The 22947-nt window shown below is 36.3% G+C and overlaps 3 protein-coding genes across 3 annotated transcripts in view; 2 read left to right on the forward strand and 1 right to left on the reverse strand.

Moving 5' to 3' along the window:
* The window catches only part of LOC102604749 (protein N-terminal glutamine amidohydrolase), a 6409-nt gene extending 1332 nt beyond the window's left edge, over positions 1 to 5077 (forward strand). The window contains exons 2-6 of the mRNA XM_006350125.2: positions 2452 to 2557; positions 3119 to 3196; positions 3319 to 3449; positions 3921 to 4045; positions 4770 to 5077. Of these exons, the coding sequence (XP_006350187.1) occupies positions 2452 to 2557; positions 3119 to 3196; positions 3319 to 3449; positions 3921 to 4045; positions 4770 to 4927 (598 nt within the window). The 3' untranslated portion in view covers positions 4928 to 5077. The remainder of the gene's footprint in view (positions 1 to 2451; positions 2558 to 3118; positions 3197 to 3318; positions 3450 to 3920; positions 4046 to 4769) is intronic.
* A 2488-nt stretch (positions 5078 to 7565) lies between these two features.
* LOC102605088 (magnesium-chelatase subunit ChlH, chloroplastic) lies at positions 7566 to 13701 on the forward strand. The gene is made up of 5 exons (XM_006350126.2): positions 7566 to 9203; positions 9340 to 9422; positions 10648 to 12450; positions 12549 to 13025; positions 13128 to 13701. The coding sequence occupies exons 1-5, from the start codon at positions 7799 to 7801 to the stop codon at positions 13503 to 13505; spliced, it is 4146 nt and encodes a 1381-aa protein (XP_006350188.1). The 5' UTR covers positions 7566 to 7798; the 3' UTR covers positions 13506 to 13701.
* Positions 13702 to 14172: 471 nt separating this feature from the next.
* Positions 14173 to 19545, reverse strand: LOC102605422 (uncharacterized). The gene is made up of 3 exons (XM_006350127.2): positions 17577 to 19545; positions 15782 to 15908; positions 14173 to 14914 (listed from the first exon to the last, which is right to left on the reverse strand). The coding sequence occupies exons 1-3, from the start codon at positions 19295 to 19297 to the stop codon at positions 14447 to 14449; spliced, it is 2316 nt and encodes a 771-aa protein (XP_006350189.1). The 5' UTR covers positions 19298 to 19545; the 3' UTR covers positions 14173 to 14446.
* Positions 19546 to 22947: the final 3402 nt, after the last annotated feature.

The raw sequence follows: 22947 nt of genomic DNA on the forward strand, positions 1-22947 counted from the left end.
GTTTTTGCCTTTTTTTGGGGGTGGAGCGTGTAAAAATGCATTCTTGAAATACAGACACAGCTGGTGATTACTGTTGTTTGGGGGAGGTGGGTGGTGCTGTTTAAAAATGCATTCTTGAAATACAGACATTGCTGGTGATTGGGCGGTGGGGGTGCGGGTGGGTGTATAACAATGCATTCTTGAAATACAGACATAGCTAGTGATTACTGTTGTTTGGGGGAGGTGTGGGTGGGTGAGGTGGTGCATAAAAATGCGCATTCCTGAAATACAGACATAGCTGGTGATTACTGTTTGTTTATGAAATCTGATGTACAAATGCTGATACCCTTTTTCGTTTAAAGACATAATTTAAGCGAATTCTACAGCTGACCAGTTTTAGATCCTCAACCACAACAACATACCGTATGGGGAGGATAGAGTGTACCAGTCCTTACTCCTACCTCGTGGAGGTAGAGATGTTGCTTTTGAAAGACCCTGAGCTCAAGTGTAGCAATTCAAATTATTTATGGAAAGAAATAAAAACTATAGGGAAGAAAACATGGCAACTAAAAAGCAAAGGAGTGTGGAGCATACAAGAAAAGAACAGTAACAACAATAGGATAGTGCGATAACCAAAACAACCGTTGATGATAGATATCAAAAGCAAGCAACTACAAGCTTACAAATAATACTACAACAGACACTGCCAAGCCTAAACCCGTCTAAAAGCAAGACAATGTTCCACTACCTACTCTTTTGTTATGTAGTATGAAAATATACATGAAATTTGGTGCAGGAAAGATTGTATGGGCACCATTTTTATACAAAAAATGTTTGTGGAGTTTGTAGTTGAGCCAAAAAATTCTTGGTAAATGTGAATTAATTAAAGGATTTAGCCTTAGTTTGCTTCAGTATGGTGTTACTTTAGTAGGCTGAACTGATTTAGCTGATGGCTTTTGTTTGGGAAAGGGAGAGCTTTATTAAGTAATTTCATGATTTTTATAAATATCTGGTAATTTTGAACTTAAGTTATCTAATGAAACTTCAAGATATGAATTTAGAACTTGTCAATCTTTTATTTGGTAAAAGCAATACTAAATGAGTAAAAAGGAAAAGAACTTGGCAATCTTTTATTTCATTATAGTTCTATGATTCGTAGTATTTTTTTCCTTAATCTTTTTTGTCGATAACCTCAGACCAATCAATCGAATATTGATTAATACGTAATCGATCGAACACTACTTGAAAACGGCTCTTCTGCTCCGAAACGGACTGTTCCAAATGTTCCTGGAAACTCTTGCTCCCATTGGACCATTTGTATCTATATGCATCAGGATCCCGATTCATGGATCTCTCGGTTCGAGAAATCAAAATAAGAGGCTCGAACCATTTCTTCTGACTCTTTTTCAAATTCGATAAATATTGGTTGATCGTATATTTCATTATAGTTCTATGATTCAGAGTATCCTTTCCTATTTGATCCCTTTGAATTCCATATTCGAAGTTGCGATCGGATCTATATTAAAAAGAATCGGTTCAATATATTTCTTATGTACCCATAGGTACTATATTGGATTTGTATCAAATTTCGGATCAATCTATGTTGAGTGATTGCCTTCATTATGTAGTTGCTACCAAGTACCACTATTTTTGGTTTTGGATCTTCCAAATCCTTCCCGTAGGAGATCCAGACCCATTTTTTCTAATCCTTTGAGAAAAATATTCATTCTCTTCCTAAAAATAGGAGGTAGAACCAACAAAGATTTCTTTTTCTATTCATCCTTGACCTCACTCAAGAATTGTTTTTTATCCAATCCGCAGGAATTAATAGAAAAGGCAAATCCTGTATAATACACCAGATCCGGCTCGGTTATTAATAGAGTGAATAGATCTTGAAAACTTTCTTCTGATTCAAAATCATAGTGTAACGTGTATCCTCCCCTATAACAAAAAATTGTTTTTTGTTCAAGAATGAATGGAACTGTCCATATCTAGTTCATCCTTTGGAACCATATCACATCCCGGATAATGAATTAGGATGAATTGAGACGGTATTTTGTTAATATGTAATTATCTTGAATATACTAACCATTTCTTTATTTTGGGATCGCCCGGAAGGGACAAAAGAAAGATCTTGTTGTTTCTATAACTTGGGAGTATCTCTCTGAGCATATTCCTGCAGAAATTCTTCGCCTGTCTTAAAGATAAATGTTCATAAAAGAAAGGGAACTTTTGAAATCCCTGGAATTTATTTATGTAGAATTATTCAACCTAAGTACTTTCCTTTTCAAATTTGACATGTCTGTTTTTACTTTCCATTCACATTTAGCTTACTTACTGAATATATAGAGGGTTCATATAATTGACTCGGATTGATCTGGATTTGAGGCATAGTTGATTGATTGAGAAAAATTACTAGCACTAACAATAAGTATTCTTCTGTTTGCTCTCTGTATTTACTTTCTAATACAGTGAGGAAAACATCTACCTGCTATGCAAAAAGCTATGTGATGATGGGCTAGCAGATCCTGATGGTTCTGATCTGTTTGTTATTTTCATTTCCAATGAGAAGAAGCAGGCAACTACTCTTTGCTCCTCCTTTGGTTACTCGTTACTGTCTTAAGAAGTTCATTCACTTCATTGATACTTCATCTCAGTGAAAATGATAGTTGTATAAGATCTGTTCCGCTACTAGTAATGGTAATTTATTGCGTTAAACTAGCAAATAGTTAGGTGGATAACAAAATAATGTGAACTGCAAGCCTTTGTTTGCAAACGGGATGTACTAACGTTTAGAACTTGATCTTTCACATTTTGTTTACCATTTGATAATTCTTTGTAATGCTTTAATCAGTTCAGTTTTTTCTCTCTATCCCCAATACAGCAAAGTAAAAGGATGAAGGGAAGTTCATGTTTGAATGGATCTGAAAATGGTCCAGGACACTTAAATGAGTTAAAGATAAATTGGACGTGAACATTCTTCGAAACTAAATCGATACAATACTATGAGTTCGTTTCTAGTGTACTGTGGCTTTCCAACTTAGTTGTTTGAATAAGGAGAGCGACAGAATGGCTGACAGTTCAGTTGTACCTAGCATAATGTTTTTGGGGATGTTAATTAATAATTATATGCTTTCAGATTCCTCTGTGGCATCAGAAGGCTAGCCAGCGAGCGGAGGGAGTTATTCTGTGGGACTATCATGTTATCTGTGTACAGGTTAGATTAATCTACTTTTTTCTAGTATAAGCTGAAAATGGTTAACTATATGGTTTTCATTTTTCTCTACTATAGCTATTGACATTTCATGTCCTTGAGAAAATCTGTTTGGATGCTGGCAGAAAAAGAGAAATGAGAACTCTTTGTCACTAGTGTGGGATTTAGATTCAAGCCTTCCGTTTCCATCACCTCTTGGCACTTACGTTGCTGACAGCATTCGCCCATCAATTCAGATATTTTCAGAATTCAAAAGGTAATAACTGTTCTAGTCCCAAAAAGAAACATGATTTCATTGATAAAGCTACGTATCTCTTGAATTTTTTGCTCTTAAACGATGAAGAACTGTTATTTCATTTTCTTTTGTAGGAGCTAGATATTTCATATTTGCTCAAATTAAGATTCTTGAAATAGTGATCTATTGCCCTTCTGTGTATTGTTTTTCTCCATTCCCTCCTGAAGTCAACCCAACCTTAAAATGTTTCTAACTTTTCGCAAAATTTACGCTCTACTTAGTGAATCTCATTTTTGTTTATCTTTAAAAATTGATTTCACAAGTCCACCCTATAGGGGGTGTTCTCATTAAAGAAATGCTCTTTCACTGACCTTTTTCTGAAGAAGAAACTAGAGTATGTTTTTCTTCTGGTGCTAAGCAATGTTGCCGACCTTTTGCTTGGAATAATAAGCTTACTGCAACCACATGAAGAACCAACTTTGGCCATTTCAGGTTTTTTCGAGTTGTGCATGCCCCTATATTCCTCCGACACTTCGCATCAGATAGAAGACATATGAAGGATTCTGCTGGAAACTGGATTGCTGAGCCGCCATCACATGAAGCTATTGTTGCTGAAGGTAAATGCAGGAAATAAAAGTTTGCAAGATTATGCTTTAGTCATTTGTTGGTACATTTGGGAGATAAAGATAACTTTGTTCCTTCGATTAATATTTTATCCCATAACTACTCAAATGCCGACCCTAATTTGATTATTCTTTTGTTTTTTTTGCCAAGTTCATCAACTTCATGATAAATATCTCAATAAGGACTGACCTTTTTGCTTGATAGTCAATTAGTTTGTTCTATATAACCTTTTGACTTTCACACTTAAAACAAATTTGGAGGTGGATATCGTGCATCAAAAGTTGAAATACGCCGTTGTATGCCATACCAAACTGACTAGAAGTTCGAATCTCCCCTGCTGGTTTTATTTCCAATTATCTGATCTCACCTAACTTTTCTATCTACAATGTCGCATGACTTATATCAGAACTTGCAAGTACAAGATTTGATAGCACAGTTCAGCTTTCTGAATGTAATTATATTTGATCTCATTTTATGTAGCATCACTTTTCATAGTTAACTTATGGAATAGAACATATAGGAACCAGTAGAACTAAGCCTTTTGAATATTTTTTCATTCGTTAAAATTGAATCGAGGAGCACATTTGCATTACCTAAAGATATCTGATAGGTACTTAATGATTTAGGGTCATCTGGTACAATTAGTGAGAAAATATGAAACCCTCTCGTTTGCTTGAGTTACAATTTTTATTTTCATTCTGTCTTTTGCTTGTACAGATGGAGCTGTACACAACCTGAACGAGTACATTACAGTCTCTCCCGACGATGTAGTGAAGAATGTGGAAGCTGATACCGTCAATGTTGTTTTCTCCGAGAAACTTGGTGTCGTAATTGGTGAAGATGATTTGTTGGGATTTTTCTCTTTGATTTCATGACGAGAGTTGAGAAAAATTTACTAGCTTGAAAGATGAAATGATGGTCTTGGATTTTTACATGTAAAAAGAAAAAAAAGTGTCTTGTGAGAGTTCTGCAAATAGAGTGGAAAATGTTCTTGTTTTGACAAGGTTTTTTTTGGAGTGATTTTATTTTATAGAACTTGTATAGGCTTGATGCCTGGCCCTTCCCCGGCCCCGCGCATAGCAGGAGCTTGGTGCACCGGCTTTTTTTTTATAGACATAAGTGGTCGGGTTAGTTTTCGTGTATCTCGACTATTCCATCGGTTATTTGATAGCTCTAGCTAGCATAGGTAACAGATAACTCTGTACGTCAAGGCTTAGACATGATACAAAAATATCATCTAAAGACTTTTTGTTACTACTTGGTTGAATTTTGATCTTAAATGTTTTTTTAAGCCCATGATGGACGGTGGGGCAAAAGAAGGCTAGTCAAAGAAAAGACTTACGGATTTCTAGGTTGACAAGTTGTTGAAGAAGAGGTGTACATGACACTTTGAGTGAATAACATATTGAAACGGAAGAGAAAAGTGAAGAGATTTATAAGACAGCTAAAGTAGAAAATACATGTTATGGGCTTGAACAATGACATGTTTACACAATACAACACATATAAAACACTATTGATACTCTTAGCTTCATTTTATGTGGATTATTTATTTTTAATATGTTTCAAAAAATATATATTTCTATATTTGAAAACTCCTTTTTAACTTTGAACTTCCAGTGTTAGACTTAATGGCATACTCTGATAGTCATATAAATGTAAAACAATTATTTGATTTTCTTTCTTGCTTTCTCTTAGAAGTGGGAAAGGACTATCTATTTGTCTAGTTTTGATAGATTTCCTCCAACACAATCTACAAAAATTCTACAAATTTCTTGGTGAATAAGTCTGACAATAGATGTATTTTAAACCACAAGTTCTAAAGATATTTTTCGCTATATGATACACGTTTTATTACCTTCTTAAATTATATGCACATTCAAATACCATCTTATCAAAATAAACAGTGCTATTATTTCCACCAGTCGTAAGTGGTTGATTTCCCTGAATTTTGTGGGCCAAATTAATACCATCAGACGTTGTGTAAGGTGGCAAGTAGTACTCCACATAACGAAATTTTTTTCTTATCTTATTCTAGAATGGAAATATAGATATTGATGCAAGAAAAAAACTCAAGAGACCTCGAGCATAATATACGCTACCATCAGAGAGTTCATTCGATTTTAATCAGAGGTCATAACATCTTAGATTATAATTTTGAAAATGAAATTGCTATCGATAAAAATTGTGTTTACTTGGATTGTTCAATATAAATCTAAATTAATCGAACCTCAAAATAAATATTGAACGACCGAGTAAAACCTCTAACTATAGGCCAAAATAATGCTCCTATGAATTGTGAGATAAGTGGTAATAATTGATTGAAAGGTCTCTATTGCACCTAAGTGTCACAATGACTCAATGAATGCTGTATTTTGTTTCTTTTTTTCATAATTGGGTTGGGCACTTGAACTAATAATTTATTTCTTTATAATCATGGAAACTTTATTTACTAATTGTATTTTGTTATTAAACTATTACTTACAAGTCTTTTTTTGGCTAAATAAAAACTATATATTGTAATAATTATCTATTACATATTTTGACTCTTCTCCTCCTTATTATTACTTAATTATTGCATTATTACAACAACTATCTTCATTTTTGGTAAAATAATAATTAACCAATCTCCATAGAAATAGAATTTCTATGATTACCAATAACAAGATGGTAGGTTTTGATCAAATATTTTGAAATTTTAATAAAATGACAAAAAATATTACATAAATATATTTTTTTAACATTAAAAGAATTTCCTTTTTTGTACAAAATGTGGTTAAGCTTAGAATTTGACTTCTTTTTATTCATAACATTCAAATTTTATTTAAATATAACTATAAAAATCTCAAACCCAACATACTATTACAAAGAAGTTTGATCGTAACAAAAGTTTGCCCGTAATCACCTTATAATACCTACATAATTATGTAAATATTATTTACACCGCCAATGCATAATTATTAAACTCGGAAAAAAAAAAAAAAAAAAACCCTGCACTCACCCCCACCTCAAACCCCAACTTATTTTTTTAATTTTTTTTAAAACTTGTTTGATAGTTTACCTGGCAGAAGAGTAAGATACCTGGACCCATTAAGAAACACACATAACATATCATTTCATTTTCATTGAGAGTCACAAACTCAAAAAGATAAATAAAAATCAGAATCTTTACAAACAAAGAAACTAAATGAACTCATAAATAAAAAATAAATAAATAAATAAATAATAAAAAATAAAAAATCATTCCTATCCAAACTCCACAGTCCACACTCCCTCTTCTCTTTTTGCCCATAACTTTATTCTATGAAATCTAAACTAACCAATAGGAACCCAAGAATCATCATCAAACATGACCCCAAATCAGATAGAGAAGACAACAAAAAAATGTACAAACTTTCATTTTCTTGTAAATGCACACCCTTGTTGCCACGTGTCTTTATGTTTCACCACTAAAAAAACTCAAAAAACACCTTATATTTTTCACTCAAATTCTCCAACTTCCATAACAGCCACTTATAAACTCAAGAAACCTTTCAATTCCTTAAGAAACTTTGGAGTTTCACTCAAAAATCAAGTCTTTTTTTTAGTAGGAAGTGTTAAAAATCAAAACTTCCCACAACCCAAGATTTTGTTTTTTTTTTCTTTCAAAGTTTTGATTTTTTGTTTTCTTGGTTTTTGTGTACATTTTGTGTGTAATCAAGAAGCCAAAGAGGTTAAAGTTTGAATCTTTTTCAAGTTTTTGAACTATGGCTTCTTTGGTTTCTTCACCATTTACATTGCCAAACTCAAAAGTAGAACACCTTTCATCAATTTCTCAAAAGCATTACTTTCTTCACTCTTTTCTTCCCAAGAAAACAAACCCCACCTTCTCAAAATCACCCAAAAAGTTCCAATGTAATGCTATTGGAAATGGCTTGTTTACACAAACAACTCAAGAAGTTAGGAGGATTGTACCAGAAAACCTTAAAGGTCTTACTACTGTGAAAATAGTGTATGTGGTGTTGGAAGCTCAGTACCAATCAGCTCTTACTGCTGCTGTTCAGACACTGAACAAGAATGGTGAGTTTGCTTCTTTTGAGGTTGTGGGGTATTTGGTTGAGGAGCTTAGAGATGAAAATGCTTATAAAACTTTCTGTAAAGATCTTGAGGATGCAAATATATTTATTGGGTCATTGATTTTTGTGGAAGAATTGGCTTTAAAGGTTAAGTCTGCAGTGGAGAAAGAAAGGGATAGGCTTAATGCTGTTCTTGTGTTTCCATCAATGCCTGAAGTGATGAGGCTGAACAAGTTGGGATCTTTTAGTATGTCTCAGTTGGGGCAATCAAAAAGTCCATTTTTTCAGCTTTTCAAGAAGAAGAAATCTTCTGCTGGTTTTTCTGATCAGATGTTGAAGCTTGTGAGGACATTGCCTAAGGTCTTGAAGTACTTGCCAAGTGACAAGGCTCAAGATGCTAGGTTGTATATACTAAGTTTGCAGTTTTGGCTTGGAGGTTCACCTGATAATTTGGTGAATTTCTTGAAAATGGTGTCTGGTTCTTATGTTCCTGCATTAAAAGGGGTGAAAATGGACTATTCGGATCCGGTTTTGTACTTGGATAGTGGAATTTGGCATCCTTTGGCTCCTTGTATGTATGATGATGTGAAGGAGTATTTGAATTGGTATGCAACAAGGAGGGATGCTAATGAGAAACTCAAGAGTTCTAATGCTCCTGTTATTGGGCTTGTTTTGCAAAGGAGTCATATTGTTACTGGTGATGAAAGTCACTATGTGGCTGTGATCATGGAATTAGAGGCAAGAGGGGCTAAAGTTATCCCAATTTTCGCCGGGGGGCTAGACTTTTCCGGGCCAGTTGAGAGATACTTCATTGATCCCATCACAAAGAAGCCTTTTGTGAATTCAGTAGTATCACTTACTGGTTTTGCTCTTGTTGGAGGGCCAGCAAGACAGGATCATCCAAGGGCTATCGAGGCGTTGATGAAGCTTGATGTGCCTTACATTGTGGCATTGCCTTTGGTCTTCCAGACAACAGAAGAATGGTTGAACAGCACTTTGGGGTTGCACCCAATTCAGGTGGCTCTACAAGTTGCTCTACCTGAGCTCGATGGAGGCATGGAGCCTATCGTATTCTCTGGACGGGATCCAAGAACAGGCAAGTGTCCTTTTGTCATGTTGATTACAATTTCTATTTGACATGAAATGCAAATTCTATGTTTAGTTTGATTAGTTTTTGCTCAACATTACTAACTTTTACAGCTTTTTTTCCTTTTATTACTTGAAATATGCAGGGAAATCACATGCTCTTCACAAAAGAGTGGAGCAGCTATGCACCAGGGCAATCAAATGGGGAGATTTAAAGAGAAAATCAAAGGTATTTGTTCTTTTCATGTTAATTTAGATTAAATGATAAGATTTGTTTTGTAGCTTTAAGGTAATGTTCTGGCTAATTAGAACTATTTCACAAATGTGATTAGGTCAATTACTTGCAAATACTGATTAACATGGATCCATTTCTTTGAGTTAGTGGGAATAAATTGTTGACCATTAGTAGAACTCACTTATCTGGTACTAGTACTTAGAAATACTAATTGATGTAGACAAGTTTTAGAGTTCCCTTCTATTATTTAAACTTTGATCACTTCCATTAGGACTTCAGCAAGTCAAATGAACTCTATTTGATGTAAACAAGTTTAAGAGTTCCTCTTTTCTACTATTTAAAGGCATAATACATAAATAGACACTCAAACTTGGCCTCAGCTCCAAGTAAGCACTCCAACTTTGAGAGTGCATATCTAGACACCTCAACTTGGTCTTAACTAGCAACTAAACACTCCAACTTGTCCCCACTGTTCTCATGGACACCCGAAATCGACGTGATACCTAAATTTTGAAGGTGTCTAGATGATCATTTTGTAAGTTAGTGGTCAACTGACACAGAGATGAGTTGAGGTGTCTAGATGTATATACTCAAAGTTGGAGTGTTTGCTTGTTAGCTTAGGCCAAGTTTGAGTGTCTTTTTACGTATTATCCTTATTTAAACTTTGATCACTTTCATTAGAACTTCAGCAAGTACAATGAACTCTATTTGATGGAGACAAGTTCAAGATTTCCCATCTTCTGTTATTTAAACTTTTGATCACTTTCATTAGGACTTCAGCAAGTGCCATGAACTCTGAAATACATGTTTTCATGCCTTTATCATGATCACAAATTGCAAATTAGGATGAAATTCTCATACGAAACTAAAACTTTTTAGGGTCAGAACTGTTACAATTTCCTATGTTGCTCGGACTCTCCAAAAATATTGTCCCACTCGTGTTGGATCTTCAAAAATGCACTACTTTTGAAGGATACGACATGCATTTGGCGGCATTTTTGAAGAGTCTGAGCAACATAGACGATTTCTGCATACGATGTTCATAGACCAAAGGAACAACAATATTGAAACTTTGATCAGTAATTCTCCTTAATTGTGTATTATGATCTTTGTCAGCAAGAATTGTTCAGTGGATTCATAAATCTGATTATGTTGTTTATAGCAATTGTCTAATTGTTTTCTGCTACTGATGCTCAATGTATAACTGAACATTGTGTAGGCTGAGAAGAAGTTGGCAATCACTGTTTTCAGCTTTCCCCCGGACAAAGGCAACGTCGGAACTGCTGCATACTTGAATGTCTTTGCCTCCATATACTCTGTGCTCAAAGATCTCAAGAAAGACGGGTACAACGTTGAGGGGCTGCCTGAGACTTCTGCTGAACTGATTGAAGAAGTAATTCATGACAAAGAAGCTCAGTTCAGCAGTCCAAATCTTAACGTAGCTTACAAGATGAACGTCCGAGAATACCAGAAGCTAACCCCCTATGCCACTGCTCTTGAAGAGAACTGGGGGAAAGCACCTGGTAATCTGAACTCTGATGGAGAGAACCTCTTGGTATATGGAAAACAGTACGGAAATGTATTTATTGGTGTTCAGCCTACATTTGGATACGAAGGTGACCCGATGAGACTTCTGTTCTCCAAATCAGCCAGCCCTCACCATGGTTTTGCTGCATACTATTCCTTTGTGGAGAAAATTTTCAAAGCTGATGCAGTTCTCCACTTTGGTACTCATGGTTCTCTTGAGTTCATGCCAGGAAAACAGGTGGGAATGAGCGATGCTTGTTTCCCAGATAGTCTCATTGGAAACATTCCAAATATCTATTACTATGCAGCAAACAATCCATCCGAAGCAACCATTGCCAAACGAAGGAGTTATGCGAATACCATTAGCTACTTGACTCCCCCAGCTGAGAATGCTGGACTCTACAAGGGACTCAAGCAGCTTAGTGAGCTCATTGCGTCGTACCAATCACTGAAAGACTCAGGCCGTGGCCCTCAGATTGTGAGCTCTATCATTAGTACTGCTAGACAGTGTAATCTTGACAAGGACGTTGATCTTCCAGATGAAGGACAGGAAATAGATGCCAAAGAACGTGACCTCGTGGTAGGAAAAGTATATTCTAAGATTATGGAGATTGAGTCTCGTCTTCTGCCCTGTGGACTTCACATCATTGGTGAACCTCCAACCGCCATGGAGGCAGTTGCTACTCTTGTCAACATTGCTGCATTGGACCGTGCTGAAGATGATATTTCTTCCCTTCCTTCTATACTGGCTGCCACAGTTGGAAGAAACATTGAGGAGATCTATCGAGGAAATGACAATGGAGTCTTGCGAGATGTGGAGCTGCTTCGTCAAATTACTGAGGCATCACGTGGAGCAACATCAGCATTCGTTGAACGTTCAACTAACAGCAAGGGTCAGGTTGTTGACAATTCTGACAAGCTGACCTCACTCCTTGGTTTTGGTATTAATGAACCATGGATCCAGTATTTATCAAACACCCAATTCTACAGAGCTGATAGGGAAAAGCTCAGAGTCCTGTTTCAGTTCTTGGGAGAGTGTCTGAAGCTAATTGTGGCTAATAACGAGGTGGGAAGCTTGAAACAGGCTCTTGAAGGGAAATATGTTGAACCAGGTCCTGGAGGGGATCCAATCAGAAACCCGAAAGTTTTGCCTACTGGGAAAAACATCCATGCTTTGGACCCACAGTCTATTCCCACAACAGCAGCACTGCAGAGCGCCAAAATAGTGGTTGAAAGATTGTTGGAGAGGCAAAAGGTTGACAACGGGGGCAAGTACCCGGAGACTGTTGCTCTGGTGCTTTGGGGAACAGATAACATCAAGACTTATGGAGAGTCGTTGGCACAGGTTATGTGGATGATTGGTGTTAGGCCAGTTGCTGACACACTTGGACGCGTTAACCGAGTGGAACCAGTTAGTCTTGAAGAGCTTGGAAGGCCTAGAGTTGATGTTGTTGTCAACTGCTCCGGGGTGTTCAGGGATCTCTTCATCAATCAGGTATTGGTCTATTCTCCTTTTCTACTGATTCTGCACTGGATTGGTACATTAGTGCAATGTCAGATCATTACTTATCATTTGTTTTGTTTTGTATACAGATGAATCTCCTTGACCGAGGAATCAAGATGGTTGCTGAGCTTGATGAACCGGAAGACCAAAACTTTGTCAGGAAACATGCACTAGAACAGGCAAAAACACTCGGAATTGATGTTCGTGAAGCAGCTACTAGGGTCTTCTCAAATGCTTCGGGTTCTTACTCTTCCAACATCAACCTTGCTGTTGAGAACTCATCATGGAACGACGAGAAGCAACTTCAAGACATGTACCTGAGCCGGAAGTCATTTGCATTTGACTGTGATGCTCCTGGTGTTGGCATGATGGAGAAGAGGAAAGTTTTTGAGATGGCTCTAAGCACAGCGGATGCCACGTTCCAGAACCTCGATTCATCAGAAATTTCACTCACAGATGTTAGTCACTACTTCGATTCAGATCCAACCAACCTTGTTCAGAACCTCAGGAAGGATGGAAAGAAGCCTAGTGCATACATTGCTGACACCACTACTGCTAATGCTCAGGTGAGTGTTATCACTTGATGGATAACTTGAAAGATGTGAACTCGTTAAGTTGATAGAGATAGTTTTATTTTATGTCTAATGCCTCTATCTGTGATGATTCAGGTACGTACGTTGTCTGAGACTGTGAGGCTAGATGCAAGGACAAAGTTGTTGAACCCCAAGTGGTATGAAGGCATGCTGTCCACTGGCTACGAGGGTGTTCGTGAGATTGAGAAACGATTGACCAACACAGTAGGGTGGAGTGCAACTTCAGGCCAAGTTGACAATTGGGTGTATGAAGAAGCCAACACAACATTCATCAAAGATGAAGAGATGTTGAACAGGCTTATGAACACAAATCCAAATTCTTTCAGGAAGTTGCTTCAGACATTCTTGGAGGCCAACGGGCGTGGATACTGGGACACTTCTGAAGAGAACATTGAGAAACTCAAGCAGTTGTACTCAGAAGTCGAAGACAAGATTGAAGGAATCGATCGATAAATGTATAGCTAAATATATGATCTCTGATTATTGCCTGTTTCTGTTACAGGATAATAAGATCCTTTCTGCTTCCTAACAATTTCTGATGTGAATCCCTTTGATAGTCCCCAGTGTAATTTTTGTTCATTTTTTGGGGATGTCTTTCTACTTTTATGAGAAAAATACTGCTTCCATATATTCAAATTTGATCTTGAAAGTTGCAATTGCCTTCATACTCTTATTTTTTTCTTTGTTTTCCCCACCCGATGTGCAGTACCTGCACTCGGAGACCTAACTAATCTGGAATCACGTCAGGAAGTCCCACTTTGAAACAAGAGAGTATTTCAGCAAAACGAACGCTGAAATTCCCATATACATGATGTATACCAAAAAAAACGAAAACCTACAAAAGACATGTATATGATTTTCTACCAAGGATACTCAATCGTCTATGGAGATATATTTCAATAATGCACTTTGAAGATCGTCTAATCAAGTGTGTATTGAGGGATGTCAAGGGCGTGCTCTCTCTAACAACTTAAGTTTTTTGATGAGATGGTCACACGCTTCACATAAGGCGTGACATAACTGCAGTTTTGGGACATTTGTAGTCAGCTGTTGGACACATCAAGATGAAAAATGTTCAAGCAATCTTGATTTCTCGCATGTAAAAAGACTGAAGATACACAAAAGATTTCTCTGTAGAAACTTATCATATTCAAAAGCAAAATGAAAATCAGAAGAAAGCTTGCACTGTTTTCTCCTTCAATTCTCTTTGCCACAAAATTTTTAAGAGTTAAAACAGTATTACAACAAAAATCTACAAGAGCACAAAACCTTTTCTTTCACCCCATTCCCCCCCACTAATGAATGGTGCAAAAGAATAGTAGAATTCAGCTGCACATAAACTTTACATGTTTTACATTTTCCCTGTGAGACTCTTAAGAGTATCTATCATTACACTATACCAACTCCATTAAAAGGGGGTCACCTGCTGCCATAACTCTGATCAGCTTTATGAACTCTTGCTCACTTGACACTTTCCATGGGTGGATTGCAGGCGCCTCAGCTGAATAGAATGTCGTTAAATTGCCAGGAGGCTTCTTCTTGTAAATCATTGAATTCAATACAGAATCGAAATTCTGTGGAGAATCCATAGCCGTAAAAAACATTGGCATTGCAACCTTATGATGCATGTCTAGATTCCCTACTAGATTAACGAGGTCGACAAAGTCGGATACAAAACGACGGGGGATGTAGAATATCTCCGAACTGTATATCGTTAAGGTCTCGTCACTTTTCATTGTCTCTTTGTAATTGACTTGCAAATGTACCGGCATTGTTGCTACCACTTTCTTAACAACGTCAGCTTGCTTCACAAACCAGTCCGATTTGTTAGCAACTGGAACAGCGTGCCATGACTTGGATACCTATATGCATAAGAAAGAAATGAGACGCCTATTGCTTGAGTATTTGGGTAGGACAGGTTTGAGAGCTAATCATTTGCAACGATAAATTAAGAACTTTAAAAAATTCCCTTTTCCCCATCTCCCCTGGAGGCAGTTGGATGATCAAGCAAGTGCGCTTTAGCCACAAGTAAAAAACTCAAGCTATGTCTAAACACATCATAGGATGGAACTCTTCCCTCATGACGATGGACTCGGATGTCTTATACATTATCTCCTCTCCAAGCCGAATAAAGAAATAAAGAGCCTTACATATATTATTCTACATAATTACTGGATGTCGATAATTAGAGTAGATGGTTAGTAGGATGTTACCTTTATCAAAAAAAAAGAGTAGATGGTTAGTAGGTAGCCGAGTGTTACCGCACTTTACGTGGGAGAGGCAGGGGGATTTCGCCTCATCTACTACCCTGCTATTAGTAGTAGTAGTTAGTAATCGGTTAGTTTCTTATTCTCCAATGTGTGGTACTATCTGCTACTTCATTTGCTTTGTATCTTGCTATCATATTTCCCTGCTTCGAAAACTTCTCTTTTGAGATGAAGGTCTATCGGAAACATCCTCCCTACCCCCACTAAGGTAGGGATAAGGTCTGCTTACATCCTACCCTACCCTACCCTACCCAGACCCCACTTGGGATGTTGTTGTATATACTTCCCTCTAAATTCCCTTTAAATAACAGCAATAAGTACAAGTAACAGAAGAAACCAGTGAACAGTAAATTTCTTTAATTGAGCCATAAAAAGTAGGAATTGGCTGAATCTGTAACAAGTAACAATTAGTAGAAACCTTCCACTATATACCAAAAATAAGGACTTCATATTTGTACTTACCTTGTTTGCTATCCAGAGCTTTGACTTGTCTGCTTGAAGTAAGTTCCAGTAATTAAGGATAGTATCGTCCTGGAGAAATAGAAAGCCTTCTGCACTAGTGTATCTATCAAATATCTTTGGTGCATACCTGAAACAAAATTTGCCGACAGTGTATTTAATCAAGAATGTTTCCAGGATATAAATTGAACTAACATGATTGATTGCAGGCCATTCGACAACATGAAAACCACAAATGCCCTTAAAAAGGTGACATTAGCATGGAGCTCTAAATGATACGTAATATATAACATGTGCAAGCATGGATAGAGGGTACTGGAAAAATACTCATTTCAGTTGTCAAGAGGTCCTTATATATTAATAGAAGTAGGGAGTATAGAGAAGCATTAAATTGACAAACATGGTCAATGAGGATTTATATAGCTTCTCTCAAATTATTTGAGACTGAGGAATTGTTGATGTCGTATACAAAAGAAATGCTTGCAAACACACAATTTCTTTTTTGTTTTTTAAGTCACACATTTTTTCCATGGTTGATGGGGATATAATTCAGTAAATAAATTCTCTAGCAGCTTAGACTTTTAGGGCATCTCCAACCCAGAACATCAAATTTTACGCTAAAAAGGAATATTATCTTTATATTCTTCTCTCTCTTCAATATTATGTAATTATTTTTATTTCATTTACATTTTCAAAAATGTTATATAATACAAATAATAATAAAATAATGAAAAAGTGATTTAGTGTTGATGAATAGTGTCACACTAAATTTGGTGCGACACTATTCACACACTAAAATAGTGTTGGGTTGGAGCCCCAAAACTAACTTTTACACCAAAATAGGATTTGGTGTAAAAAAATAGTGTTGGGTTCGAGATGGTCTTAGATGAGATAGTCACACACTTTAAACCGGTATCATTCAATGTTCAAGTCTCACTGTCACCCACCCATTAAAAAGCAATCCGGTGCACTAAGCTCCCACCGCTACCCATTATCAAAAAGAGTTTCCACATGCTTGGTAGATGAATCAAACATGCACGTGAAGGAGCTTGTTGAAGAGTAATCAAGTAAATAGAAGTGTGATCTCTCTAGCAGCATAGCTTTTAGATGAGATGGTCACACACGTCAATAATAGTATTTTTGCATATGTTACCATTCATGGTTGGAGCATCTTCCTTTACTGCTAGCACTGATTTATTGGTTGGTATAACAAGAGTCGCAGATTGCAACAAGTATATACCAAAGTTTTATTCGAAACTGAATTAGATTATGAAGTAAAGGAATAAGATGTTTTAAGAAAAGTGTCCATTACATTTAATGAGCTTTCAACAATCAAAGAGAGAAGTTATAAGTTTTCACTCTTGCATGACAACTCTCACTGAGCTCACTGATTTATCTTATGATCACCTCTACCAAAAGAAATGTATACCAAACAAAAAGAGATTTGAAAAAAGGGTTATAATTCAATTGATGATATGCTTTATACGCTAACAAGGCAGACCAAGTTCATCCTGACTACCCCCTCTGTACAGAACAACAACAACAACATACCCAAGTGAGCTCTAAGGAGGGTAAAGTGTACGCAAACCTTACCCCTACCTTGGAGGTAGAGAGGCTGTTTCCGATAGCCCCTCAGCTCAAAGGATACATGTCCAGGTTCGAACAATGGACCCATTAGAAGTTAACGAAACTGTGAACCAATCAGTCCAAAGAACCATATACCCTCTTCTATACAAAAACCATAACTTATTACCAAGAAAAAACTAAAACGTGAAGAAAAACGATGCCGATGACTAACCTGTACATATAATCCAAATTTCCTTTTTCAACGGCAAGATCTACATTCTTCTGGTCAGACAATATGATAACTGTCTTAAATATCCTGCCATATAGCAATCTCCACTCCAAGGCAGTACGTTCAACAGGTCCACTACAAAAGATTATGAGCACAACATTACCAAAATTCTTCCTCCACTTAATCAAATTGGCGATTTCATAATTCACTGTACCAATCTCTTCTACCCCAAGATGCACAGATGGCAACTTCTGAGGTACAAATTCCTTCCTGTCACCATGGCCTATGCTTGCCCTTGGTCGATCCAACTCTAAAGACATTAGCCGAGGCTGCATGTACCCAACAGCAAGCAGATCTTGAAGCCATGCAGCAGTGAACTTGACATCTTGCACTGTCCAAAAGCCTTCTTCAGCCATTGCATAGCTTAACTCCAAAATCTTTTCAAACAACCTGTGTTTACTGGATCTCCACGCTACCAAAAACTTTGTTAAACGGCCAACATTCACGTGTAGATCTTTCTCTTCTGAAAAAGGGTATCCCTCGATTCTATCATACCGATGGATAGTGGGAGGATACACCACAACATACCCACCAATCTCCCATAACAGCCTCTGTGTCCAATATCCTCTTAAAACATCAGAAGCCATTGTACTAACAGAAACCGGGAGCATCAAACCCCAAAATGCAGATGAATGAAAAAGCGTATTAAATGAATTAACCGGAACCATCATACCCTGGGGCAATGCCACTTTCGGGGCATGCTCATCAAATCTAATATCAAATGCTTCAAACCCTGCCTTCCTAGTAAAATAGAACACCGAATCCACATCCGGTAAACCATTCGAGATCCCTTGCTGGATAAGCTGCTTTCCACCAAAAATCTCAGTATAGAACTCCTCATGTCCAATTTCACCCACATTTTCCAATGGCAAACCTCTCGGCCAAACAGACCGTTGCCCAAAATGGATATATGGGTTCACCACAGTCCTATTAGGATTATCATGACTATATTGCAAAATCACTTCTTGCCTAGCATCCTCACCAATCAATTCAACATCAAAATGTTTACCAATATCATCATCAATCACATCACCGCGATCATCCACATCCAAAATCTTTTTAGCACCATGTTGTATAGCAAACAAATAACCAACAGTTTTTCTAACATAAGAATCATAAGGCAAGTAATCTACAACCCTGAATCCTAACTTAGCTTGCATTTCCAAAGACAAGAAAATTGTACCTTTCAAGTTCCAATCTTTAGGGGTTTTCGAGTTCCCAACTGCAAGAACCTGCCACCCTTTGATCCTCCCAAGCTTTCTAAGCGAATCCGACGGGTAATCTGAAACAGAAACCACAACCCATTTCTCAGATCGAAAATTTGCATAAGGAGTAGACTTATCTAAGATAGCTGGTATGTTATTCCAGTTGATTTTGGGGAATTCAGGTCTGATGGAGTGAGTTTGAGTTGACTGTAAGCAAAGGAGAGTAGTGGTGTCACCAGCAGCACTACGAAGGTAGAAGAAAATAGCAATGGTAGAGATTAAGAGCAAAATGGTGAGGATTTTGTAAAGATTTTCAGAAACCCATGTGGAAAAATCAAGATTCTTGGCTCCATTGAAACGATTTGGGGTTCTTGATAGAGGAATTGATGATCTTTCTCTAGTGGTTTTTGGTCCTTTAGGTGATTTAGAAACACCATCTTCACGATCTTGGACTAACATTGAAATCCCACCACCTCAATTTTACACACACACACACAAGAGTAAAATGAGAGCTTTATCTTTTTTTGAGTTCTTGAAACTCAAGTGTTAGATTCTTCAATCTAGCATTTGACTTGAGACTGAAAATGCTAAAAAGGTTTGTGTTTTTGGGTATTTGCCGACAAGGGATGGGAGGGGTGGGGGGAGGGGGGGTTCCTTTAGCTTGAAGGTTAACTTCAGTTGGGGTAGTTTGGTGGGAGGTGCACTTTTGGACTCTACCATTTCTACTTTTTTTTAATTATGTTTGTTGATCTGGAGATTGGGTGGCCAATAACTCAAGAATAGACAAATCAACTAACTTAAAGAGATGACACTGAGCGATCTAGTGTAGCGGATGAAGTTATTCTCTTTTGATCAGAAGTTTTAATTTTGAGTGGTGGAGATTAAATAGTAGTACTTGACACGAAGAGGTTTTCCTTAAATGAATCCTACGTGAAAAGAATCTTAATTAGTCGAACTTCACACGAATACTGAATGAAAATGATTTGGCGCAACATATAGGATTGCTTCTTTCTTAATCAGGAAATTTGATTTCGAGCTTTGAAGATGAAATAATACTTGACAGGAAGAGTTTCTCCTGAATGAACCCTACGTGACAAGAATCTTAATTAGTCGAACTTCACTCGAACACTAAATGAAAATGATTTGGTGCAACTGATAGAATTGCTTCCTTCTTAATCAGAAATTTTGATTTTGGAGCGTTGGAGATGAAATAATACTTGGCAGGAAGAATTGCTCTTGAATAAACCCTACGTGACAAGAATCTTAATTAATGGAACTTCACTCGAACACTCAATGAAAATTATCAGGTGCATCAGATGAAATTACTTCTCTCTTAATCGGAAGTTTTGATTTTGAGTGTTGGAGATAAAATAATACTTGATAGGAAAAGTTTCTCCTGAATGAACCATACGTAACAAAAATCTTAATTAATCGAACTTCACTTAAACACTGAATGAAAAATAAACCAACTCAAAAGATATTTAAGAAAAGAAAGAAGAAATCAACTCAATGGATGAAAACATAAAAGTCAAGAAAAAGAAAGGCAAAAGAGAACATAACTTTAGGTGTAAGTTATTTATTAGGAAAATTAAGGTTAATATTGGAAGTGTTTTCACATAAGTTTACTAAGAATTTTAAATTACGTAAAAGAAATTGAACTATCTATAATAAGAAAATATATGACTTATTTTGTATGACAATTTAAATTGTCCAGGTCTTAACGACAAGTTAATTAGGAATTTTATATGTGATAGTATAGAATTAAAGAAGAGACTGAACTAGCTTTTAAAAAAATATGACCAAAGTTTAAACACTTTCGATTAAAATTGATACATTACTCTCGTAACTAATTACTTTTACGTATAATATGAAGAGTGTTTATGTGAGATGTAAATTACTCGAATCAGTAGAGTAAAAAAAAAGTAAAAATGATCAATGGATCATAGTGTTACTAGAGAGTAGAGAGCTTTCATTTGATTATACCTCGTTCCATATACGTGCAACTGCAAACTTAACTTGAAGTGCTTTCATATAAATTTGAGTTATAAACTATATACCAACTTTATACCCAAAATGTCTCAATTTGAACTATCATTCATACTCCATGCCTTAGTTAGACTTTAATCATTCCTACTTTAAACCTATGATTTTGACTAACTTCAATTCTGCATAAAATTTTGAGGCAGCTAAACTTTAAAAAAATTGTAACCTTGGCTATTTTTTTAAAATAAAATAAATAGTGCTATTTGTGCAATTCGCCCCAAAATCAGGGCCAAAAATTGGGTTCTATTATAGGTCCAATGTGATGCAAGCAAAATTTGGGTCATTTGCATTTTTGTCCCATTTTGTGATGGTCTTTAATTTTTGTTTACAAATAACTTTTTTGTGAGATAAAAGTATATATCTTCCCATCATAATATCCACAAGACATATCTAAACATGACTTTAGTTTTTAAAGAATTGAAAAAAGACTCAAATACGTTATTAAACTTTGAGAAAAGGCTCATCTATGTCATCCGCTAAAAGTTTAGCTTATCTGTGCATTTTCGTTTGAGAAAAGGTTCATCCATGCCATTATCTATTAACTAAAAAAAGTTTTGGTTTTGCAATTTTTTTTACATGTGGTCAACTATGATTCGGGCACATAATTAATTAAATTATTTTTAAAAAAAGAAAAGGCTCAAATATGTCATCGAACTTTTGAGAAAATGCTGATCTATGTCATCCGTTAACAGTTTGGTTCATCTACGCCATTTGAGTTGACAAATAATGACATGGATGAGCCTTTTCTCAAACGAAAATGGCATAGATGAGCCAAACTTTTAATGAATGGCATAAATGAGCCTTTTCTCAAAGTTCGATGGCATATCTGAGCCTTTTCCCAAATGAATTTATGCCCCACCAGGTATAAGTTCGATTGCTAAATAAGAGTAACAAAAATCAAAGACCGATCCATTTGAAGGACAAAAATTAAAAGACCATCACATTTTAAGGGCAAAATGTTAATACATCCATCCCCTTCGTACTTCGACCACCCTATCCATTCCTGCACTAACAAGTAGGAGCTTGTTTATGTGATTCGTTGCACTTGCCTGCACCTATCGACTAATTCTATTGCCTATCAATTAGTGAAACTTTTTTGTTAGCACAAATCACTATGCTTCGCCTTTTTCTATATATAATAATACACATCTTGGTTGTTGTGGTCTCTACGAGTAATAGCAAGAGAGTGGGCCGAATATTGGGTCGAACCCAAAGAAGCATACTGGATCTTATATAAAGCCCATTTCGTAGTCCGTAATCAGCAAGGAACCCAAAAAAATTTAACTTTAACGCGCCATTTTTCAAATTTTGCATAGAGAAACAAAAATAACGTTGAAGAAGTTTAACAATGGAAGATGAAGAAGAGGCATTTCCTAATGAAGATGAACTTCATGTTGCTTCTGCTCTTCTCCTTTTATCAAATACACATTCTCCATCACCCAAGTATAACGAAATTCATAATTTCTATCGAATTCGAGTTACTGAAATTGTTACTATTATGAGTTTTTTTTGCATGTTTTTAATGAATCGAAGTTTCTATCGAATTTGAGTAACTGGAATTGTTCCAATTATGAGTTTTTTGCATGTTTTTTTTTACGAAATTTGAAATTTCTATCGAATTCGAGTAACTGAAATTGTTGCCATTATGAGTTTTTTGGGGTAATTTTGCAGAGTGAAGAGCATATCTGAGATTTCACAGATAGCGGCATTGAGTTATACGTCTTCGGTATCGGATTCGAAGTCGAAATCGACTGATTCTTCAATTGTAACAGCTGATGATGATGATACACATTCTCCATCTCCTAAGTATAATGAAATTTGAAATTTCTCTTGAATTCGAGTTCCTGAAATTGTTGCTATTGTGAGTTTTTTTTTTTGGGAATTTTGTAGAATGAAGATCATATCTGAGATTTCACAGATAGCTGCATTGAGTTACACGACGTCGGTATCGGATTCGAAATCCAAATCGACTGATTCTTCAACTGTAACAGTTGATGATGATGATACACATTCTGCATCTCCTATGTATAACGAAATTCAAAATTTCTCTCGAATTTAAGTTACTG

The sequence above is a fragment of the Solanum tuberosum genome, unplaced genomic scaffold (assembly GCF_000226075.1).
Source record: "Solanum tuberosum cultivar DM 1-3 516 R44 unplaced genomic scaffold, SolTub_3.0 scf00118, whole genome shotgun sequence".
Classification (NCBI taxonomy): Eukaryota; Viridiplantae; Streptophyta; class Magnoliopsida; order Solanales; family Solanaceae; genus Solanum; species Solanum tuberosum.